Here is a 17,501-nt window from a genome sequence, read left to right as displayed (position 1 = left end):
AAATGGAGCAACTGACCCTAAGAGGCATTCTGGGTTTGTCACACTGAGACAGTGCTGTTTAGTGGTTAGAACTTGGCGCCTTTATTTAAGTACTGACGGTGTACTTTTATCTTGTGTAGCATCCAGCAAAGAGATGCTGCCTTAAAAAAGACTTACAGTGTAAAAGGTAGACTTGAAGAAGACCAGGACAGGATATCCTGGGCAATGCACTGGAAGTGCACTGCAATTTCATATTAATAATTGTTATTAAGATGGGCAGGAGAGCATGATAAAAAACAAGTTCAAATGTGCATAAATTCAGACTCCTGGGTTCCATTCCTGCCACTGACTCATTGTCTGACTTTTGATGAATTACTTAACTTCTGTGCTTCATTTTGCTAATCTGTTGGAAATAATATTTGCCTTCCTCAGTTGGCTGTTGAGACTTAACTGGCATTTGTAAAGCACTTTGAGATCCTTAGATAAAAGGATCCATAGCTGTGCAGAGTGTTGTTTATAATAATTCTGGTTTTTGCAGTCACCAGAAATACTTTATGAACAGATTTATTCATAACCCTCAGTTCTCTATGATTGGCCTCAGAAGCCTTTGTGTGTATGTGTGTGTGTGTTTGCATATTTTATTTATTTATTCATTTATTTTTACAGGCCTTGATGTCCATTTTGTTCATGTAAAGCCTCCCAGCTTGCCTGAGGGCCGCTCTGCAAAGCCATTATTAATGGTTCATGGTTGGCCTGGCTCAGTCTATGAGTTTTACAAAATTATCCCTCTCTTGACGGACCCTGCTAGCCATGGCCTGAGTGATGAACATATTTTTGAGGTCATTTGCCCATCAATCCCTGGCTATGGCTTCTCGGAAGCATCACACAAAAAAGGTATATTGTGAGTGGAGTAGAAAATGTATCAATACAGCAGTTAGCATCCTTGTGGTAAAGTAATCCTTAGTGGCTCATGCATTTTCTTTAATAATTTGATGCTCTATGCAGAGTAGGAGATAATATGTTAATAATCAAGTTAAATAATTTATTGTACAGATATAAGGCACTTTTATGTGATGTGGCGAAATCAGTGTGATTTTAAAATGACTTAATTTTAGGGCCAATGTATAGATATTTATTTAAAACAGAAAGGGGTTTATAAAAGTTAATATGAAGAAAAACCTCATAAAGTAAATGAAAAACACAAACAATACCTCCCCCCACAAATGGTGGGTTTTTTTAGTTGTAACTGTTCCATCTAGTATCTTTAGTCAATCTGAGTTCAGAACAAAAAGTAAGCAAACAGCATAAATGGTGAAAAGTAAACCTAAGGCAGTTAAAGAATAATGCAACTAAGAAATTATTTTTAAATATGATATTTTGTTAACGTCACTTCAAACAAATGTGGAAACAAGATACTATTTTTAACGTGCTTTCATATCCTAAAGATCAGAATAACACTTGGATGAGGAAAGCAGAGTTAAATGACTGCATGTTAGGTCAGGGCCATGAAGCCTCTGAGGAGGGGAATAAGGACAGAAAGGCCAGTCCTTATCAGTTCTATCTGTTGAAGCAGCTTGTCTGCTGTGCTCTGTAACATGGGGTGCTGTTATTTATCAAATAGAGTGCACAGTATTAATTCATCTAGTGGTCTTGGGGAGGAGGCAAGAGGAAAGAGAAGTTTGTTTGGTCTTCCAAAGCTGGGCAGCTTCTCCAATAATGTTTGTGTGGTTTATGTTCGCACCAAGTTTATGGACTGACACAGAGTGTGTGTATTCTGGAAATGACCCAAGGCATGGCAGTGGACCATTGTATCACTGTTGAGGCTTGAAGTTTCCAGCTCTGGCTAACCTGAAGTTTTCTCCTTGTGGGAATACGCTGCAGTGGCAGTGCTCAAGAATACCCACTAGGGGCTAGTTTAGAGCAGCGTTACAGTCTCCAGGGAGACCACTAACCCTGTGGTAGAGCATGTGCATGAGTGTGGAGCGCTGGTGGCGGGGTGGGAGCTCGGCAAGGGAAAACTGCTGTTCGCCTCCTAGGGCTTTGACAGCACCACTAAAAATACTGTCTGCACAGTGTGGTAGTTGGTAACTGTTAGTCAATAAAACTTGGTGCCTTTTGCTCTTCACAGGCTTTAATTCTGTGAGTGCCGCCTGCATATTTTATAAATTGATGTGCAGGCTTGGATTCCATGAATTCTATGCTCAAGGTGGTGACTGGGGCTGGCTGATCTGTACCAACCTGGCCCAGATAGCTCCCAAGTGAGTATTCTTTAAATCGTAAATTTAATGCTCATGCCTGTGAGGGTCTCCTGACTTGCCTTTACCTGGGAAGCGTGTAATTTTCCCCTCTGGATTGCTCCGCACACAGTCCTGACCTGGATCACCATTTCCGCTCAGGTCCTGGGCTTCTCTCAAACAGAGATGGCCCGTTGTGTGGTGCTTTTGGCATGGCCACAAGTCAGGTCTAGCAAGGGACCCAGTATGAGCATTTGAACCCTTTTCTCTGGAACTGAGTCTAGTGGACTGTGCAATAAACATTGTCCTACTAAACTGTGAAACTGATCAAGCTGTGTACTCATCTTGCAGCTTGAACCTGAAAGGCTGGGATGGGGGTGCCAGTGGTTTGAGCTACAACAGAACCCTTTGGTTGGAACTAGATAAAATGCATCTAGTGCAGGGGTTCGCAACCTATGGCACACGTGCCAAAAGCAGCACGCGAGCTGATTTTCAGTGGCTCTCACACTGCCCGGGTCCTGGCCACTGGTCCGGGGGGGCTCTGCATTTTAATTTAATCTTAAATGAAGCTTCTTAAACATTTTAAAAACCTTATTTGCTTTACATACAACAGTAGTTTAGTTATATATTATAGACTTATAGAAAGAGACCTTCTAAAAACGTTAAAATGTATTACTGGCACGCAAAACCTTAAATTAGAGTGAATAAATGAAGACTCGGCACACCACTTCTGAATGGTTGTCAACCCCTGTTCTAGTGCATTAAATTTATGGATTAAAAATACTTGTAATTTAGTTTCCAAATACTATTTTTGTTAATTTTTATTTTTTATTGTGTTTAGCCACGTGAAAGGCCTTCACTTAAATATGGTTTCAGTTACGAGCATGAGATTTACACAGCTGCTGTCCATTCTGTTGGGACGTTATTTCCCAGGACTCTTTGGTTTCCAGGATGAAGATGTCAGACGGATGTTTCCTTTCCTGAAAAAGGGACTCTATAGGATCTTGGTGGAGGCTGGCTATGCTCACATACAGGCTACAAAGCCTGACACTGTTGGTAAAAAGACTTATTACTGTAAAACTCCACAGAAGAGCCCTGCAGCAGGACTGGGATCCCATGGGTCCTGTAGGACTCGCTGCCATAATAGTGGGAGTGGGTAAAATATACTTCATTGCAGGTGGGATTGGGTGGACAAAAAAACCAGATTGCAGTAATTTGCAGGAAAAAACTTTAAAACTTTTAATACTTAAATTTAAGCGAGGGGTAGAAAGAGATTTGATGTCTATTATAACAGGAGTTAAAGTATTTTTTTACATGGTTTAAGCGAGGTTTGTTTTATTCTTTTAGTGGTAAAAATTGTATATGAATTCTATATATATATATAGTAGCTTAACCAACCGTGTTTTGTTTTGTTTTTTAAGTAGCGTGGGGGAATCTGTCTCATGGGATTTGCGGGATCTAAGGTTTTTGTGGGTGGGAGCAGGATAAAAATACAAGAAACAATACGGGAGCGGGTGGGAGTGGGTGGTGCAGGGCGGGACAGGACAGGACTGGGATTAAAAGAATAATCCCACGCCGGGCTCTTTTCCACAACACTGTGCACTCATCCTGTGATCACAGGGAAAACTAGACTTGGAGCTATTCCATTTTTTTCTTAAATACAGAGTACATTTCAGAAAATGTGCAGAAAATCAGTATTTGCAGGGGGAAAAAAATACTGGAGGTTTGTGTTTTCAAAAGGTATGCACCTATTCTGTGCATGCAGATAGCAGGGTTGTGCATGCATATCAAGTATTTAGGTGCACATGTGGCCAGCTGTGCAGCTAACTGGCCCTTTGAAGGCACAAATAAGTAACTTGCAAGGAAAAACTGGGCATGCAGTTGTGTGCCTGACCCTCTGTAAATGGCGTTGGCATGTTTTTTAGTTTATATAACTAATGTATTTATACATATCCATTAAGACTTGTCCACTTCTATTATGATGTTATGGGGTTGCAAAGTCCATTCCTACCACCACATTCCCGATAAGGAGTGTAGTCGCTCAACAGAGAATGCATCAGATATTAAACTGATGCTACATTTGATACTGAAAATGGCCACATTTATTATTATACCAATGGGTTGTTCCTCATAGACTATCTAATTCATTCAGATCGCTAGGCCACTCTGGTAACTGTCCAGGTGAGACTTAAAAGTGGGAGACTTAAGAGCTGCAGTGCTCACCCACAGTGGTACACGTCTGAACTGGAGAGACTGAGACACCTACCCAGAATACCCCCACCCCTGCCAGCCAAGTAGTTGGAGCATTCTCCTTGGAGATGAGGAACCCAAGTCCTTGTTCCACATCAGGCAGATGAATCCAGGTCTCCCACATCCTGAATGAATGCTCTAACTACTGGGATAAATATGATATGAGGGGCAGGGGGCAGCGTCTCCTCCTCCTCTTGTATCTTTTGTGTGGATTAAAAATGTGCTCAAATCACATCTACAGGATCAGGCCCCAAAGGCAAGGTAAGTGGGGAATGCTTAGTTTGTGAACCCTGCTTGGGTTTAGGCATGAGTTAGGTGCTGAGCTGCTGGGCACTTTCAAGACTTAGGCAGCTGAGCACATGCTGAAATTTAGGCTCTTCGGTGACCTTAGTGGTGGAATATTAGGAGCCTACAGGGTTGGGCAGGAGCAGAACAGGAATTCTGTGGATGTCAGTGGACTAAATATTGGACTTAGGTTCCTGAAGTGGCAGTTAGATGCTTAAGTCTCCCTTGTGAATCCCACTCCAAGTGCTTCCATTTAAAAGCACCTTTTGTAACTGAATGGGACAACTGACTCTAGAAGGTGGAATAAGACACTTAGTTTCCTTAGCTGTATTCAGTTAAATTACATGAGATTGAGTGAAATATTGCTGCGCTAAAAGAATTGTGCTGTAATGCTTTTTTATAAAATGTAGCCACAGAAATTATATTGAAGAATAATAGCTGTTTTTTAAGAATGCTGCAGTATATAATCAAAATGGTTACCTCAGACTAAAAGTCCACAGTGCCTGGAAAAAGTTCTGGCTTACTTTCAGAGATTTTTTTTTTTTTTAGAAAGTTACTAGTCACTAATTAAATTATTTTGTCCAATTAACTTTTTAATTTAAATTTAATTAATTTTTAAAAAAAAATTACAGAAAAAACAAACAATGATCTATGCATAAACTTCTCATAATACATAGACTTCTCATAACACATTAACCATTTGCAACTATACCTTAGTTATACTTAAGTCACTAATTAAATTATGGTTAAGGATAGCTGATGGTCTGACAGGTGACTGCAGTTGGCAGCTCTGCTTCTCCTGCTGCGGAGTTTGCTGGCTGAGAGTCTTGATCCTACAAATCATCTATGATTTGTCAGAATGGAACTTTCAGGCTGTGAATCATTGGTAATTTGGTGACTCAGGAGTTGCAGAGCTGGAGCCAGGGGCATTACTGGAACTGTGGTGGTAGGGGAATATTGGGGGGAGAGGAGGGCATGGCAGAGGCTAGATTGCCCGCTGAGCACCTGTGGAGTTGTGGTAGGGAACATTCCCAGGGGGAAGGATAATGTGTGTGCTGGATGGGGCTTGGTCAAATGGGGGAAACCAGTGCTCAATGGGATGTCCGATGAAAAGGATATGCTACTGGGAGGGCATGACGGACAGGGCAGGGATTCTCAGCCAGTGAACTATGGAGCTTTGCTAGCTGAGTAAGCTGTCATCTGACTGTCAGTTGACAGTGCACCATTTGTGCCATTGTATTTTATCCACATTGGCACTTAATTGAGTTTATGCCTACAAATTCTTGGGGAAATGTGCACTGATTGTTGGTTCACTGCAGTTGACTGAAGCATTTTGGGATGTGCATGAAAGTTGCATTTCAAGTGAGCATCAGAGAACAATGGTCCTTTACTCCTGCAGATGTCTCTAGTGGAGACAATGCCTCAGTTTTTCCCATTTGGAAAACGGAGACACTGATCTACTCCGCCCACTTCACAAGGATCACTGCATGCCTATGCAGTGAAATTGGAAAGTATGATATTCAGGCTAAAAACTATTATGACAACATTTGGTAGCTTGCTTTTTAAGCCTCAGCCACTAGATGGTTAAAACTTTGCTAGCATTATCCATGTTTAAGTGAAAGCTGTTGCTAACATAATTTTATCCAGGAACCTTAAATGCACCCCGTAAGCATGGATGGGGTTTTAAAGATGCTCGTTCCTCATTTCAGTATCATCCTTTAGAAGCCAGAATTGGACATATGTGAAGCTGCAAAATGTCAGGATCCCAAAATCACTGAAAACTAGGAGAAACCCTTATGGCACCCAATGTTAACATATTCTGACTTGGGAGCAAAAACCTAGAAGTAGGTGTAAGTTCACTGTCGAAGCTGAGTGCAGAAAATAAAGAGCAGAAATGGTGAAAAGCAAACTCTATAAAGCAATAGGTATTTGTAATATAGGACAAGATGGAATTCCCTAAAAAGAGTTTGTTCTGTTTGATACAATGTGCTAAATCCTGCTTGTCTTCTCTTCATACAAGTAGCCCTTAAGGCAAGCAGAATTTGTTCCAGTAATACTCTTAGTATTTGACAGTAGCTTCCACTTAATAACAGAGGCAAATCTTACGTGGCACATAAAGCTTAATCTTATTAGTTTGCAGAAAAAGCCATTAGAAATATGACTCTTACATTTAATTTTAAATACATACAGTATCCGAGTAATGCTGAGTCTATTACCATGTTTAATGATTAGACAATAATAGGTTCTGACTTGTTCTCTTTATGATAGCTTAAAACGCCCTCCCCCTGACCCTCACAAAGCTGTTCCAACAGCTGTAACTGTTCTGTACTATAATGGGGAGCTTCTAATGCAATTGGAGATTAATAGCAGGGTACGCCAGACTTATTTTTAATTTTTCTCCTCCTTTTCAGGCTGTGGCCTGAATGACTCTCCGGTGGGGCTGGCTGCATACATCTTGGAGAAGTTTTCTACTTGGACTGATCCTGAATTCCGGAAACTAGACGATGGCGGTCTAGAAAGGTGGGAACAATCTCTTCCTCTGACTCACCATCGGCCTCTTGCCCTATTCTAGAGGAGGTCACTCAGCCCAGACTTATGTTTAGATCACATTAGTCTCTCAAAGCTCTGTTGGAGTAATTTGGTTTACCTGCCATCCTGCAAGGAAACTGTGTGGCCACAATAGAACAAAATTACACTTGTGTTGGCAATCATAGAAAAGAGGCCACAAGTGAATGGGCCTTGAAGACTGATCTACACCCTCACACCTATCTGTGATCCCTCCAGGCCATGGTAGAGGTACACTGGCAGTGTATGGAAGAAACTTGCCCTGCCACTGCCCATGTGGTGTCTGTTTTATGGATAAGCAGAGGACTTTTCATTTCTATGGTTGTCATTCTGGCACCTCTCACTAGAACTAATATCATATTTAAAAAACAGCAGAGAAAATGTCAGGGAAGGTGGAGGGAGGAGGAATCTGGTTTATACCAAACACCAAAGATTTTTTGCTCACAAAATACCATTTCTGATTCAATCTAATGCAAATCTTTATCTCTTCACAGATTTATTTACTTTAAGATAACCATTGTCATAAAAATGTATACTTACAGTTTGCTACTAATGGGTCAGTCTTGGCTTGGGGTAGAAATCTGTGTGTGAGATTCTAAAGAAGCCCTAAAACTTGCTGAGCTACCTGGCTGAAGCTGAGCCAGACTGCACATTAGAAAAAGGCCAGTGAAAATTATTTGAATATAATGTCTCCCCATGACAGGTTTACTGTGGGGTATGAAACCTATATTCATAGCAAAGATTGGCCAAGTTTCTGTAGTTTTTTTAACTTAGTCTTTTATTGAAAACGTGTGTTAGTGTTTAGGGTTTATGAAAATAAATGACACAAGCTGCCCAACATGCTCTTCTGGTCTCCCCCTTCACTGAAGGGACGATATAGATGGTGCTAGTTCGTGGCCTCTTTTGACAGTGTTATTGGAGCTGGGATATTTTTTGGAGTCTGTCTCTCTTGTAAGGATGTTGAAGTGTTAGGCTTTACATGTCTATATGAGTGCTAAATACTCAGGCTAGCAGGAAGGGGGAGTGCTAAAATGTTCGGGCTTGCAGGAATGGGCAATGCTAAAATAGTTGGGGTAGCTCTGAAATACTTGAGCTAGTAGGAATGGAGGGTTGGGGTAAGGAATTGTGTCAAGTCCTTTCTGAATTAGGGTGCTAGTACTATTTTTCGTTAGCCATTTTTGCTTTAATTTTTATAATTTAACCAAAGTAAACAGCCATAAAGATTTGAAATGATTATTCTACCATAAACTAAACTACATTCAACTCTCCTGAGGCCATTTCTATGCTGACCTTTTCAGGAAGTACTCTCTGGATGACCTTCTCACTAACGTCATGCTCTATTGGGTGCCAGGCTGCATGGTTTCTGCAATGCGTTTCTACAAGGAGAATTTCGGGAAGGGGATTGGTACGCAGAAACATGAGAAGTAAGGGGCTTTCTTTACGTGCTCCTCCTTGAATTTGCACGTACATGTGTGCTAGTGACACGGTGTGGGTTAGTGAATATTGTGGGGGAGAAGCTGCATCACAGTATGTATTTTGTGCATTGATTGGACAAGTCTACTTCTTGACTTTTGCTGTATTTTCCAAATGTGTTGCAGTATGTTGCTCAGCAATAAGAGACTTCACTACAGCAACTCTACTGTTAAACTTCTGGTGAGAATTACCATGTTTACACCTTAGTGAAGTGAGAGAGAGAGTGTGCAAACAATTTGAGACCCTAGTTCAGCTAATGAATTAAACTGTATTTGCCATCTTGACTGAATCTTGTAGTCAGCGTTCACTTACATAGCAAAAAGAAAAGGAGTACTTGTGGCACCTTAGAGACTAACCAATTTATTTGAGCATGAGCTTTCGTGAGCTACAGCTCACTTCATCAGATGCATACCGTGGAAACTGCAGCAGACTTTATATATACACAGAGAATATGAAACAATACCTCCTCCCACCCCACTGTCCTGCTGGTAATAGCTTATCTAAAGTAATCGTCAGGTTAGGCCATTTCCAGCACAAATCCAGGTTTTCTCACCCTCCACCCCCCCCCCACAAATTCACTCTCCTGCTGGTGATAGCCCATCCAAAGTGACAACTCTTTACACAATGTGCATGATAATGAAGTTAGGCCATTTCCTGCACAAATCCAGGTTCTCTCACTCCCTCACCCCCCTCCAAAAACCCACCCCCATACACACACAGACTCACTCTCCTGCTGGTAATAGCTCGTCCAAACTGACCACTCTCCAAGTTTAAATCCAAGTTAAACCAGAACATCTGGGGGGGAGGGGGTAGGAAAAAACAAGAGGAAATAGGCTACCTTGCATAATGACTTAGCCACTCCCAGTCTCTATTTAAGCCTAAATTAATAGTATCCAATTTGCAAATGAATTCCAATTCAGCAGTTTCTCGCTGGAGTCTGGATTTGAAGTTTTTTTGTTTTAAGATAGCGACCTTCATGTCTGTGATTGCGTGACCAGAGAGATTGAAGTGTTCTCCGACTGGTTTATGAATGTTATAATTCTTGACATCTGATTTGTGTCCATTTATTCTTTTACGTAGAGACTGTCCAGTTTGACCAATGTACATGGCAGAGGGGCATTGCTGGCACATGATGGCATAAATCACATTGGTGGATGTGCAGGTGAACGAGCCTCTGATAGTGTGGCTGATGTTATTAGGCCCTGTGATGGTGTCCCCTGAATAGATATGTGGGCACAATTGGCAACGGGCTTTGTTGCAAGGATAAGTTCCTGGGTTAGTGGTTCTGTTGTGTGGTATGTGGTTGTTGGTGAGTATTTGCTTCAGGTTGCGGGGCTGTCTGTAGGCAAGGACTGGCCTGTCTCCCAAGATTTGTGAGAGTGTTGGGTCATCCTTTAGGATAGGTTGTGATAGAGCCAGAAGAGTTCCCAGAAGTTACCTACTACAGGACAGGCCTAACAAAGAAAATAACAGAACGCCACTAGCCGTCACCTTCAGCCCCCAACTAAAACCCCTCCAACGCATTATTAAGGATCTACAACCTATCCTAAAGGATGACCCAACACTCTCACAAATCTTGGGAGACAGGCCAGTCCTTGCCTACAGACAGCCCCGCAACCTGAAGCAAATACTCACCAACAACCACATACCACACAACAGAACCACTAACCCAGGAACTTATCCTTGCAACAAAGCCCGTTGCCAATTGTGCCCACATATCTATTCAGGGGACACCATCACAGGGCCTAATAACATCAGCCACACTATCAGAGGCTCGTTCACCTGCACATCCACCAATGTGATTTATGCCATCATGTGCCAGCAATGCCCCTCTGCCATGTACATTGGTCAAACTGGACAGTCTCTACGTAAAAGAATAAATGGACACAAATCAGATGTCAAGAATTATAACATTCATAAACCAGTCGGAGAACACTTCAATCTCTCTGGTCACGCAATCACAGACATGAAGGTCGCTATCTTAAAACAAAAAAACTTCAAATCCAGACTCCAGCGAGAAACTACTGAATTGGAATTCATTTGCAAATTGGATACTATTAATTTAGGCTTAAATAGAGACTGGGAGTGGCTAAGTCATTATGCAAGGTAGCCTATTTCCTCTTGTTTTTCCTACCCCCCCCCCCCGATGTTCTGGTTTAACTTGGATTTAAACTTGGAGAGTGGTCAGTTTGGACGAGCTATTACCAGCAGGAGAGTGAGTCTGTGTGTGTATGGGGGTGGGTTTTTGGAGGGGGGTGAGGGAGTGAGAGAACCTGGATTTGTGCAGGAAATGGCCTAACTTCATTATCATGCACATTGTGTAAAGAGTTGTCACTTTGGATGGGCTATCACCAGCAGGAGAGTGAATTTGTGGGGGGGGTGGAGGGTGAGAAAACCTGGATTTGTGCTGGAAATGGCGATTACTTTAGATAAGCTATTACCAGCAGGACAGTGGGGTGGGAGGAGGTATTGTTTCATATTCTCTGTGTATATATAAAGTCTGCTGCAGTTTCCACGGTATGCATCTGATGAAGTGAGCTGTAGCTCACGAAAGCTCATGCTCAAATAAATTGGTTAGTCTCTAAGGTGCCACAAGTACTCCTTTTCTTTTTGTGAATACAGACTAACACGGCTGTTACTCTGAAACCTGTCACTTACATAGCTTACACCCTTGGTCATCTGGTTTTGTTATCCTGCTTATCTTGATTTGGGGTGAAGTTTTCAAAAGGGCTTAAATCCCACTTTCAAAATTGACTTAAGCATATAGAAGCCTTTGACTCATTGAAAGTCAATGGTACTTAGGCGCTAAAGGGGAAGAGTTTCAAAGACCCAAATGGGAGTTAGGCATCTCATTCCCATTGATTTTCAATGGAGGTTAGATGCCTAACTGACCTTTGTACCTTTGGCTACATATTCAGTAGAAATGGTGCAGCTGTGCCGTGGTGATGCTTCAATGTAGATGCTCACTACAGTGATAGGAGGGGGATTCTCATTGCAGTAGTTAATCCACCTCCCTGATAGGCAGTAGCTAGGTCAAGGGGAGAATTATTGTGTTGGCCTAGCGCTGTCTACACCAGGTGTTAGGTTGGTTTAACTATATTGCTCAGGGATGTGGAGTTTTCACACCCCTGAGCAACATTGCTGGATCGACCTAACTTTTTACTGTAGACCTGGCCTTAGAAAAAAAGCCTCTTTAAGTCACTGTTGAAAATGGGACTTAGGTTCCTAAGTCACTTAGGGCCAGATTTGCAAAGATATTTGGGCACCTAAAGATGCAAATAGGTCAATAGTGTGATTTACAAAAATACCTGAGCCCTATCGAAATCAGTGGGAATTAGATGTCTATAGGGCTTAGGAACGTCTGAAAATCCCAGTAGGTGCCCGTTTGCATCTTTAGCACCTTAAATACCTTGAAAATCTGGCCCTTACATCCTTGTGAGAATTGTACCCTTGGTTTACAACAAATGCAATAAAATCCTAGAAACTGGACCCGTGAGGTCATAACCATTTGCTTCCACTCCACCTGCCTCTGCAGAATTGTTCCTTACAGTATATTCTTGTGTACTTTGTGCAGTCCAGTTTTAAATGGCATAGATGGGAGAGTTTCACCCACGGGAGACTATTCCACAGGCTGAGCGACCTCAGTGCTATGAAATATTTCCTGATATCCAGCCTAAATTTACCTTTGTTCAATTTCATCCCATCATCCCTACCGAAAGCCCCTTGGAGCATTCTAAACGATTCCTTTCTATCACTGCTGTTTACACCCTTCAGATACATAGACTCTTAATACATTTCCCACCCTTCAGTTGTCTTGGCAAGTTCCCCATATTTAGTTCTAATCTTCCTTCCCGCATAAATAACCCATCCAGTTCCCTCATAGTTTTTGTTGCAGTCCTTTGAATTCCTGTCAAACACATGATCCTTGGTATAGTTTGATCAGACTTCCATTCAGTGGTTACTTCCCCCCTTCCCCTTCCTCTGGAAGGAACCTCATCTAATCATATAATCCAACCTCTTGTAATGAGGTGGGACCAAGTAAACTTATACCATCCGTGACAGGTATTTGTCCAACCTGTTCTTAAAAACCTCATGATAGGGATTCCACAACCTTCCTTGAAAACCCATTCCGGAGCTTAACTAACCTTATAGTTAGAAAGTGTTTCCTAATATTTAACCTAAATTGCCCATTACTTCTTGTCCTACCTTCAAATGGAAATGGAGAACAATTGATTACCTTCCTCTTCATAACAGCCCTTAACATATTTGAAGACTGGTATTTGCTTCTCCCTCAGTCTTCTCTTCTTAAGACTAAACATGCCCAGTTGTTTGAAAGTTTCCTTATAGGCCAGGTTTTTCTAAACCTTTTATTTGCTCTCCTCAGGACTCTCTCCCATTTATCCACATCTGTCCTAAAGTGTGGCGCCCAGAATAGGACACAGTACAATTACCTTCCGCATCTTACATACGACAGTCTTGGTAATACACCCCAGAACATTAGCCCTTTTTGCAGCTGCATCATGTTGATTCATATTCAGTTTGTGATCCACTATAATCCCAGATCCTCTCCACTAGTACTGCCACTTAGCTATTTATTCCCCATTTTGTAGTTGTACGTTTGATTTTTCCTTCCCAAGTGTAGTACTTTGCACTTGTCCTAGCTTGGTGTCATCCATAGATTTTATAAGCATACTCTACACTTGATTACCCAAGTTATTAATGAAAACATTGTGTAGTACTAGACGCAGGGCAAACCCCTGCAGTACCCCACTAGATATGCTCTCCCCAGTTTGACAGTAAACCATTGATAACTACTCTTTGCATGTGGTCTTTCACCCAGTTGTGCGCCCACCTTACAGTAATATCAGCTAGATTATGGTTCCCTAGTTTGCTTATGAGAATGTCACGTGGGACTGCGTTGAAAGCCTTACTAAAATAAGATACATCATGTTGATAGCTCCCCCACTCTTCCACGTGGCCAGTAACACTGTCAAAGCAGGAGGTGAGGTTGGTTTGTCATGATTTGTTCTTGACAAATCCTGGCTATTCCTTATAACACTATTATCCTCTGATGCTTACCACTTGATTGTTTAATAATTGTACCAATATCATTCCAGATATTGAAGTAGGGCTGGTTGGTCTGTAATTCCTTGTGTGCTCTTTGTTCCCCATTTTAAAGACAGGTTCTGTGTGTGCCCTTCTCCAGTTCTCTGGGACCTCACCTGTCATCCAGGAGTTCTTGTAGATAATTGCTAACAGTTCAGTGATTGCTTTAGCTAGTTTCTGAAGTATCCTGCGAGCTATTTCATCAGGTCCTGCTGACTTGAATACGTCCATCTTCTCTAAATATTCTTTAACCTGCTCTTTCCCTGTTTTGGTTTGCATTCCTTCCCCCTTGTTCTTAACGTTAATTGTGTTGAGTATCTGTGCCCCTTCTGAGGGTACTTCACAAACTGTACGAAGTCAGGTCCTATATTTACATAAAATTTGAAGCCACGTCCTTTTAAAGTCTTTTCAGGAATTGGAGGTGATGGTGTCTAGTAGTTAGAGCCAGGGATTGGGAGTCAGTTGGATTATATTCTTAGCTCTATCACTACCCTGTCGTCACTTAACTTTTGTCTTAGTTTCTCCATCTGTAGAAGGGGAATATAATTCCTATTTCAGCAGGGTTCTGAGTCTTGCTAACCTGTTTATAAAGCACTTTGATTCGCTATTGAAAAGTGTTCTAGAAGGACAAAGTTGTTTTCTCTTCTCTCTATCCCCTTTCAGGCTCCCTGTGCAAGTGCCTACAGGTATTGCTTCCTTCCCCAATGAAGTCCTGCACACACCTCGGTCCTGGGCGCAGCAGAAGTACATCAATATCATCTCCTTCAATTTCATGCCACGAGGTGGCCACTTCGCAGCCTTTGAAGAACCGGAACTTCTTGCCGCAGATATTCAGCAATTTGTGGGGAGAGTGGAAAAGGAGGAACTCTGGCGGGAGAAGGGAAAATAACTCCCCTGTGTGAGGTGCCTTTAACTTCAGGCACTTGTGACCTCAGTATGGCCTGTGTTATGATATGGAAGCTTGCCTTGAACAAGATATAATAGAAAATAAAATAGAGCAGCTGTTTATTCAGATGTAGTATTCTTAGGGTGTAATAGTTACTCTTCACCAGCAGGCTGAACTGAAACAGTATAAGAATGTAAGATGAAAATGTGTCTTTTCACATGCAGAACTCTGAATGTCAGCATTGACACCTGTTAATTCTCTTTGCTTTGGAGATGCAGCGGGGAGTAGATCTTGTTTGATTTAGATGTGTCTTTGGAGGAGTAAATTTCCTTAGTTACTACAACCATGTGGCATCTTGAGATTTTCAGCTGATGATAATCTATATTCAGGGGTTATGGCGTCACTTCTCTGCTAATAGTATGCATTAGATTTCTGTACTGAAAGGTGGGAAATATAGCATTTTAATGCATAACTAACTGAACTACTGCAGCAGTTAATCATTCAATAAAGAAAAGCCTATTAAACTTCTGTGGTGAATTTTTAAGCTCTGTTCTGAGCAAAAGGAAAAACCTGACCTGGAAGGTTTTTGCTTACTTCCTCCCTTGCTAATATCCCAGTACGTTTCATGCTGTGGCATCTGATTGTAATGAGATTTCTGCTAGGCATGATGGGATGACTTAACCAGTAACAGGAGGATTTGGGAGTCTGGGATGGAAGGGAAATTTTAAAAAAAAGTTCAGCTCAAACTTCTCCAAATGCTGACTGTCCCCCAGCTCAGTAGGGACATGAGCAACAAAATCTGCACGTGCTTTACCTCTGTTTTCATTAGTAAAATATTCTGTTGTGTTCTCACTCTATTCTCTATTGCTTGCAGGCACAGGCTGTAAATGAAGAATCATCCTCTTGTTCCTAGAAAGAATTTGCTACAGGGAGGGGCTTTTTTTGAGTTATTCCAGGTACACTGTGGTGAAAGTGCTTTCCCATCGGGATGAGAGGGTGTTTGCAGGCCCTGATACGTTCCTTTTTTGGTTAAGTCCTCGGCTTCTGGACACTCATATTTGTCTTCCTTTCCTCATACCCCCATGTGTGGTCTTACATTTCAGGGCAATAGGTCACCCTGTCACATCTTTACTGCTTATGCAGACATCTGCTACAATATCAGGAAACATTGCTGTATACTAATATAAATGAATATTTCCCCAGGGACTGATCAGTCACAGCACAGACAAAATAAGTGGAAGTGAAGTTTGCTATATGATGCCTGCCAGATCAGTTTTCTAATGTGAGTAAGTCGAAAGCTCAGAAGCAGTTTCATTTTCTTTCTGGTGTAGCTCTACTTTTAGGGGCCAGGTCTGAACAAAAGGAGGTAGAGGAAAGTAAATGAGTCTGTTCCAACTTCTTAGGTTACAGCAGCCCTCCCAGGCCCCGTCTTTAACAAGACAGTTGTTTTTTTCTTTTAAATGTTCCTGCTGATGGTTCAGCGTTTGTTGCACTGAGTAATTTGAGACACCGATGATAAAGCCCACCAGCCGCTGAGAGAAAATGAGTGAGCACCACATTCTGTACAACAAAGGAAACAGATTTTTATATCAGTTTTGTCAATTTTCCATGTTAAAATTTTTTCTTTTACAGAGAGACACTGTAAAGGCTACAAGAAAATGGAATTGACTGACCAGATCTGGACATAAAATTTAGGTTTTTCAAAGATCAGTAGAAATATCTGTCATTAATTTTTTATTTTTAATTAAGTTTGACTCAAATGTTCCCGTTGTCTCTTATTCAAGTTTCTAAAATACAGAAATCCAATTGCAGCAGGAGCTAATACTCTTTTCTTCATCTAGGAAGAGTGAAATGCAAAGCTTACCAACATATATGGTGAAAACAACATTTTTTTAAAGTTACATTTTTAGTCAATCACACCTGCTAATAACACAGTTAAAGTAGTATGTCTAAAACTTTAACCTGTGTCCTGTCACTATCATGATCACGTGCATACTCAGTTTATTTAAAAAACGGAACAACGCACCCTGCTGTCCACTTCTTGCTTTATTTATAACACCACCTAATATAGAAAACTTGAAGCAACCCCAGTGTCTGAATTGCAAGTTATGACATTATCCAAATGTGGTGATGGAGAAGATCTGTTTGCATCGCCTCTTTTATGGACAAAACTCTGGTGTGACCTTAACAGCTGGTTTTGATATCTGGCTATCACAGCTTTGAGCAAATTATACCCGAGTGTTGGATGGAGGACTCATTATCGGAAGCGTATGGTAATTGGTCATATTCTTCTAAAGGGTTCAAAAGAAGAGCCAGTCAACATTTTTTTGAATTTTCATGTTCTCCATTAGTTGATGATTGTGATGCAGCGATGATGAATAATGCTAATAAGAATGACGAATAGCTCCTTTCACAAAGAATGGGATTTGTTCCTAAGCCAGCTGGGCATCTTGGCATTCATCAGAGTAGCAGCTGATTTGTTGTAGATTCTGTTCTTTGTGAAACTTTTCACCCAGCAAAAGAGCTTGTCTCAGCATCTGGCTGAATAATTTCTATCCTAAGCTGTTCCAAAAAGGATCCTCAAAGCAGTAGCCATGGCTTTCACAAACACAAACACAAACTGCTTCTCTGATCCAGGAGTAGAGCTCTTTAGCCGCTGAAAAGTTTCATTAACATAATTCCTTTCCTCCACCTAATTTTCTGTAAAACAAAGTCTTACAGTG

At 41.4% G+C, this 17,501-nt stretch overlaps 1 protein-coding gene across 5 annotated transcripts in view; it reads left to right on the top strand.

Annotated features, from left to right (window-relative positions):
• EPHX1 (epoxide hydrolase 1) overlaps nt 1-15,302 on the top strand; it is a 47,093-nt gene extending 31,791 nt beyond the window's left edge. For 3 of the 5 annotated variants that reach the window (XM_077813681.1, XM_077813682.1, XM_077813685.1), the window contains 6 exons: nt 646-873; nt 2,108-2,237; nt 3,055-3,269; nt 7,160-7,268; nt 8,612-8,737; nt 14,556-15,302. In XM_077813681.1, the coding sequence (XP_077669807.1) occupies nt 646-873; nt 2,108-2,237; nt 3,055-3,269; nt 7,160-7,268; nt 8,612-8,737; nt 14,556-14,781 (1,034 nt within the window). In that variant the 3' untranslated portion in view covers nt 14,782-15,302. Of the gene's footprint in view, nt 1-645; nt 874-2,107; nt 2,238-3,054; nt 3,270-7,159; nt 7,269-8,611; nt 8,738-8,911; nt 8,967-13,170; nt 13,237-14,555 lie in introns of those variants that run through there. The other 2 variants (XM_077813684.1, XM_077813683.1) reach the window with 2 other exon arrangements.
• Nucleotides 15,303-17,501: the final 2,199 nt, after the last annotated feature.

This window comes from Eretmochelys imbricata, chromosome 3, assembly GCF_965152235.1.
Source record: "Eretmochelys imbricata isolate rEreImb1 chromosome 3, rEreImb1.hap1, whole genome shotgun sequence".
In the NCBI taxonomy this organism is placed as follows: domain Eukaryota; kingdom Metazoa; phylum Chordata; order Testudines; family Cheloniidae; genus Eretmochelys; species Eretmochelys imbricata.
This window is presented reverse-complemented; position numbering and strand designations above follow the sequence as displayed.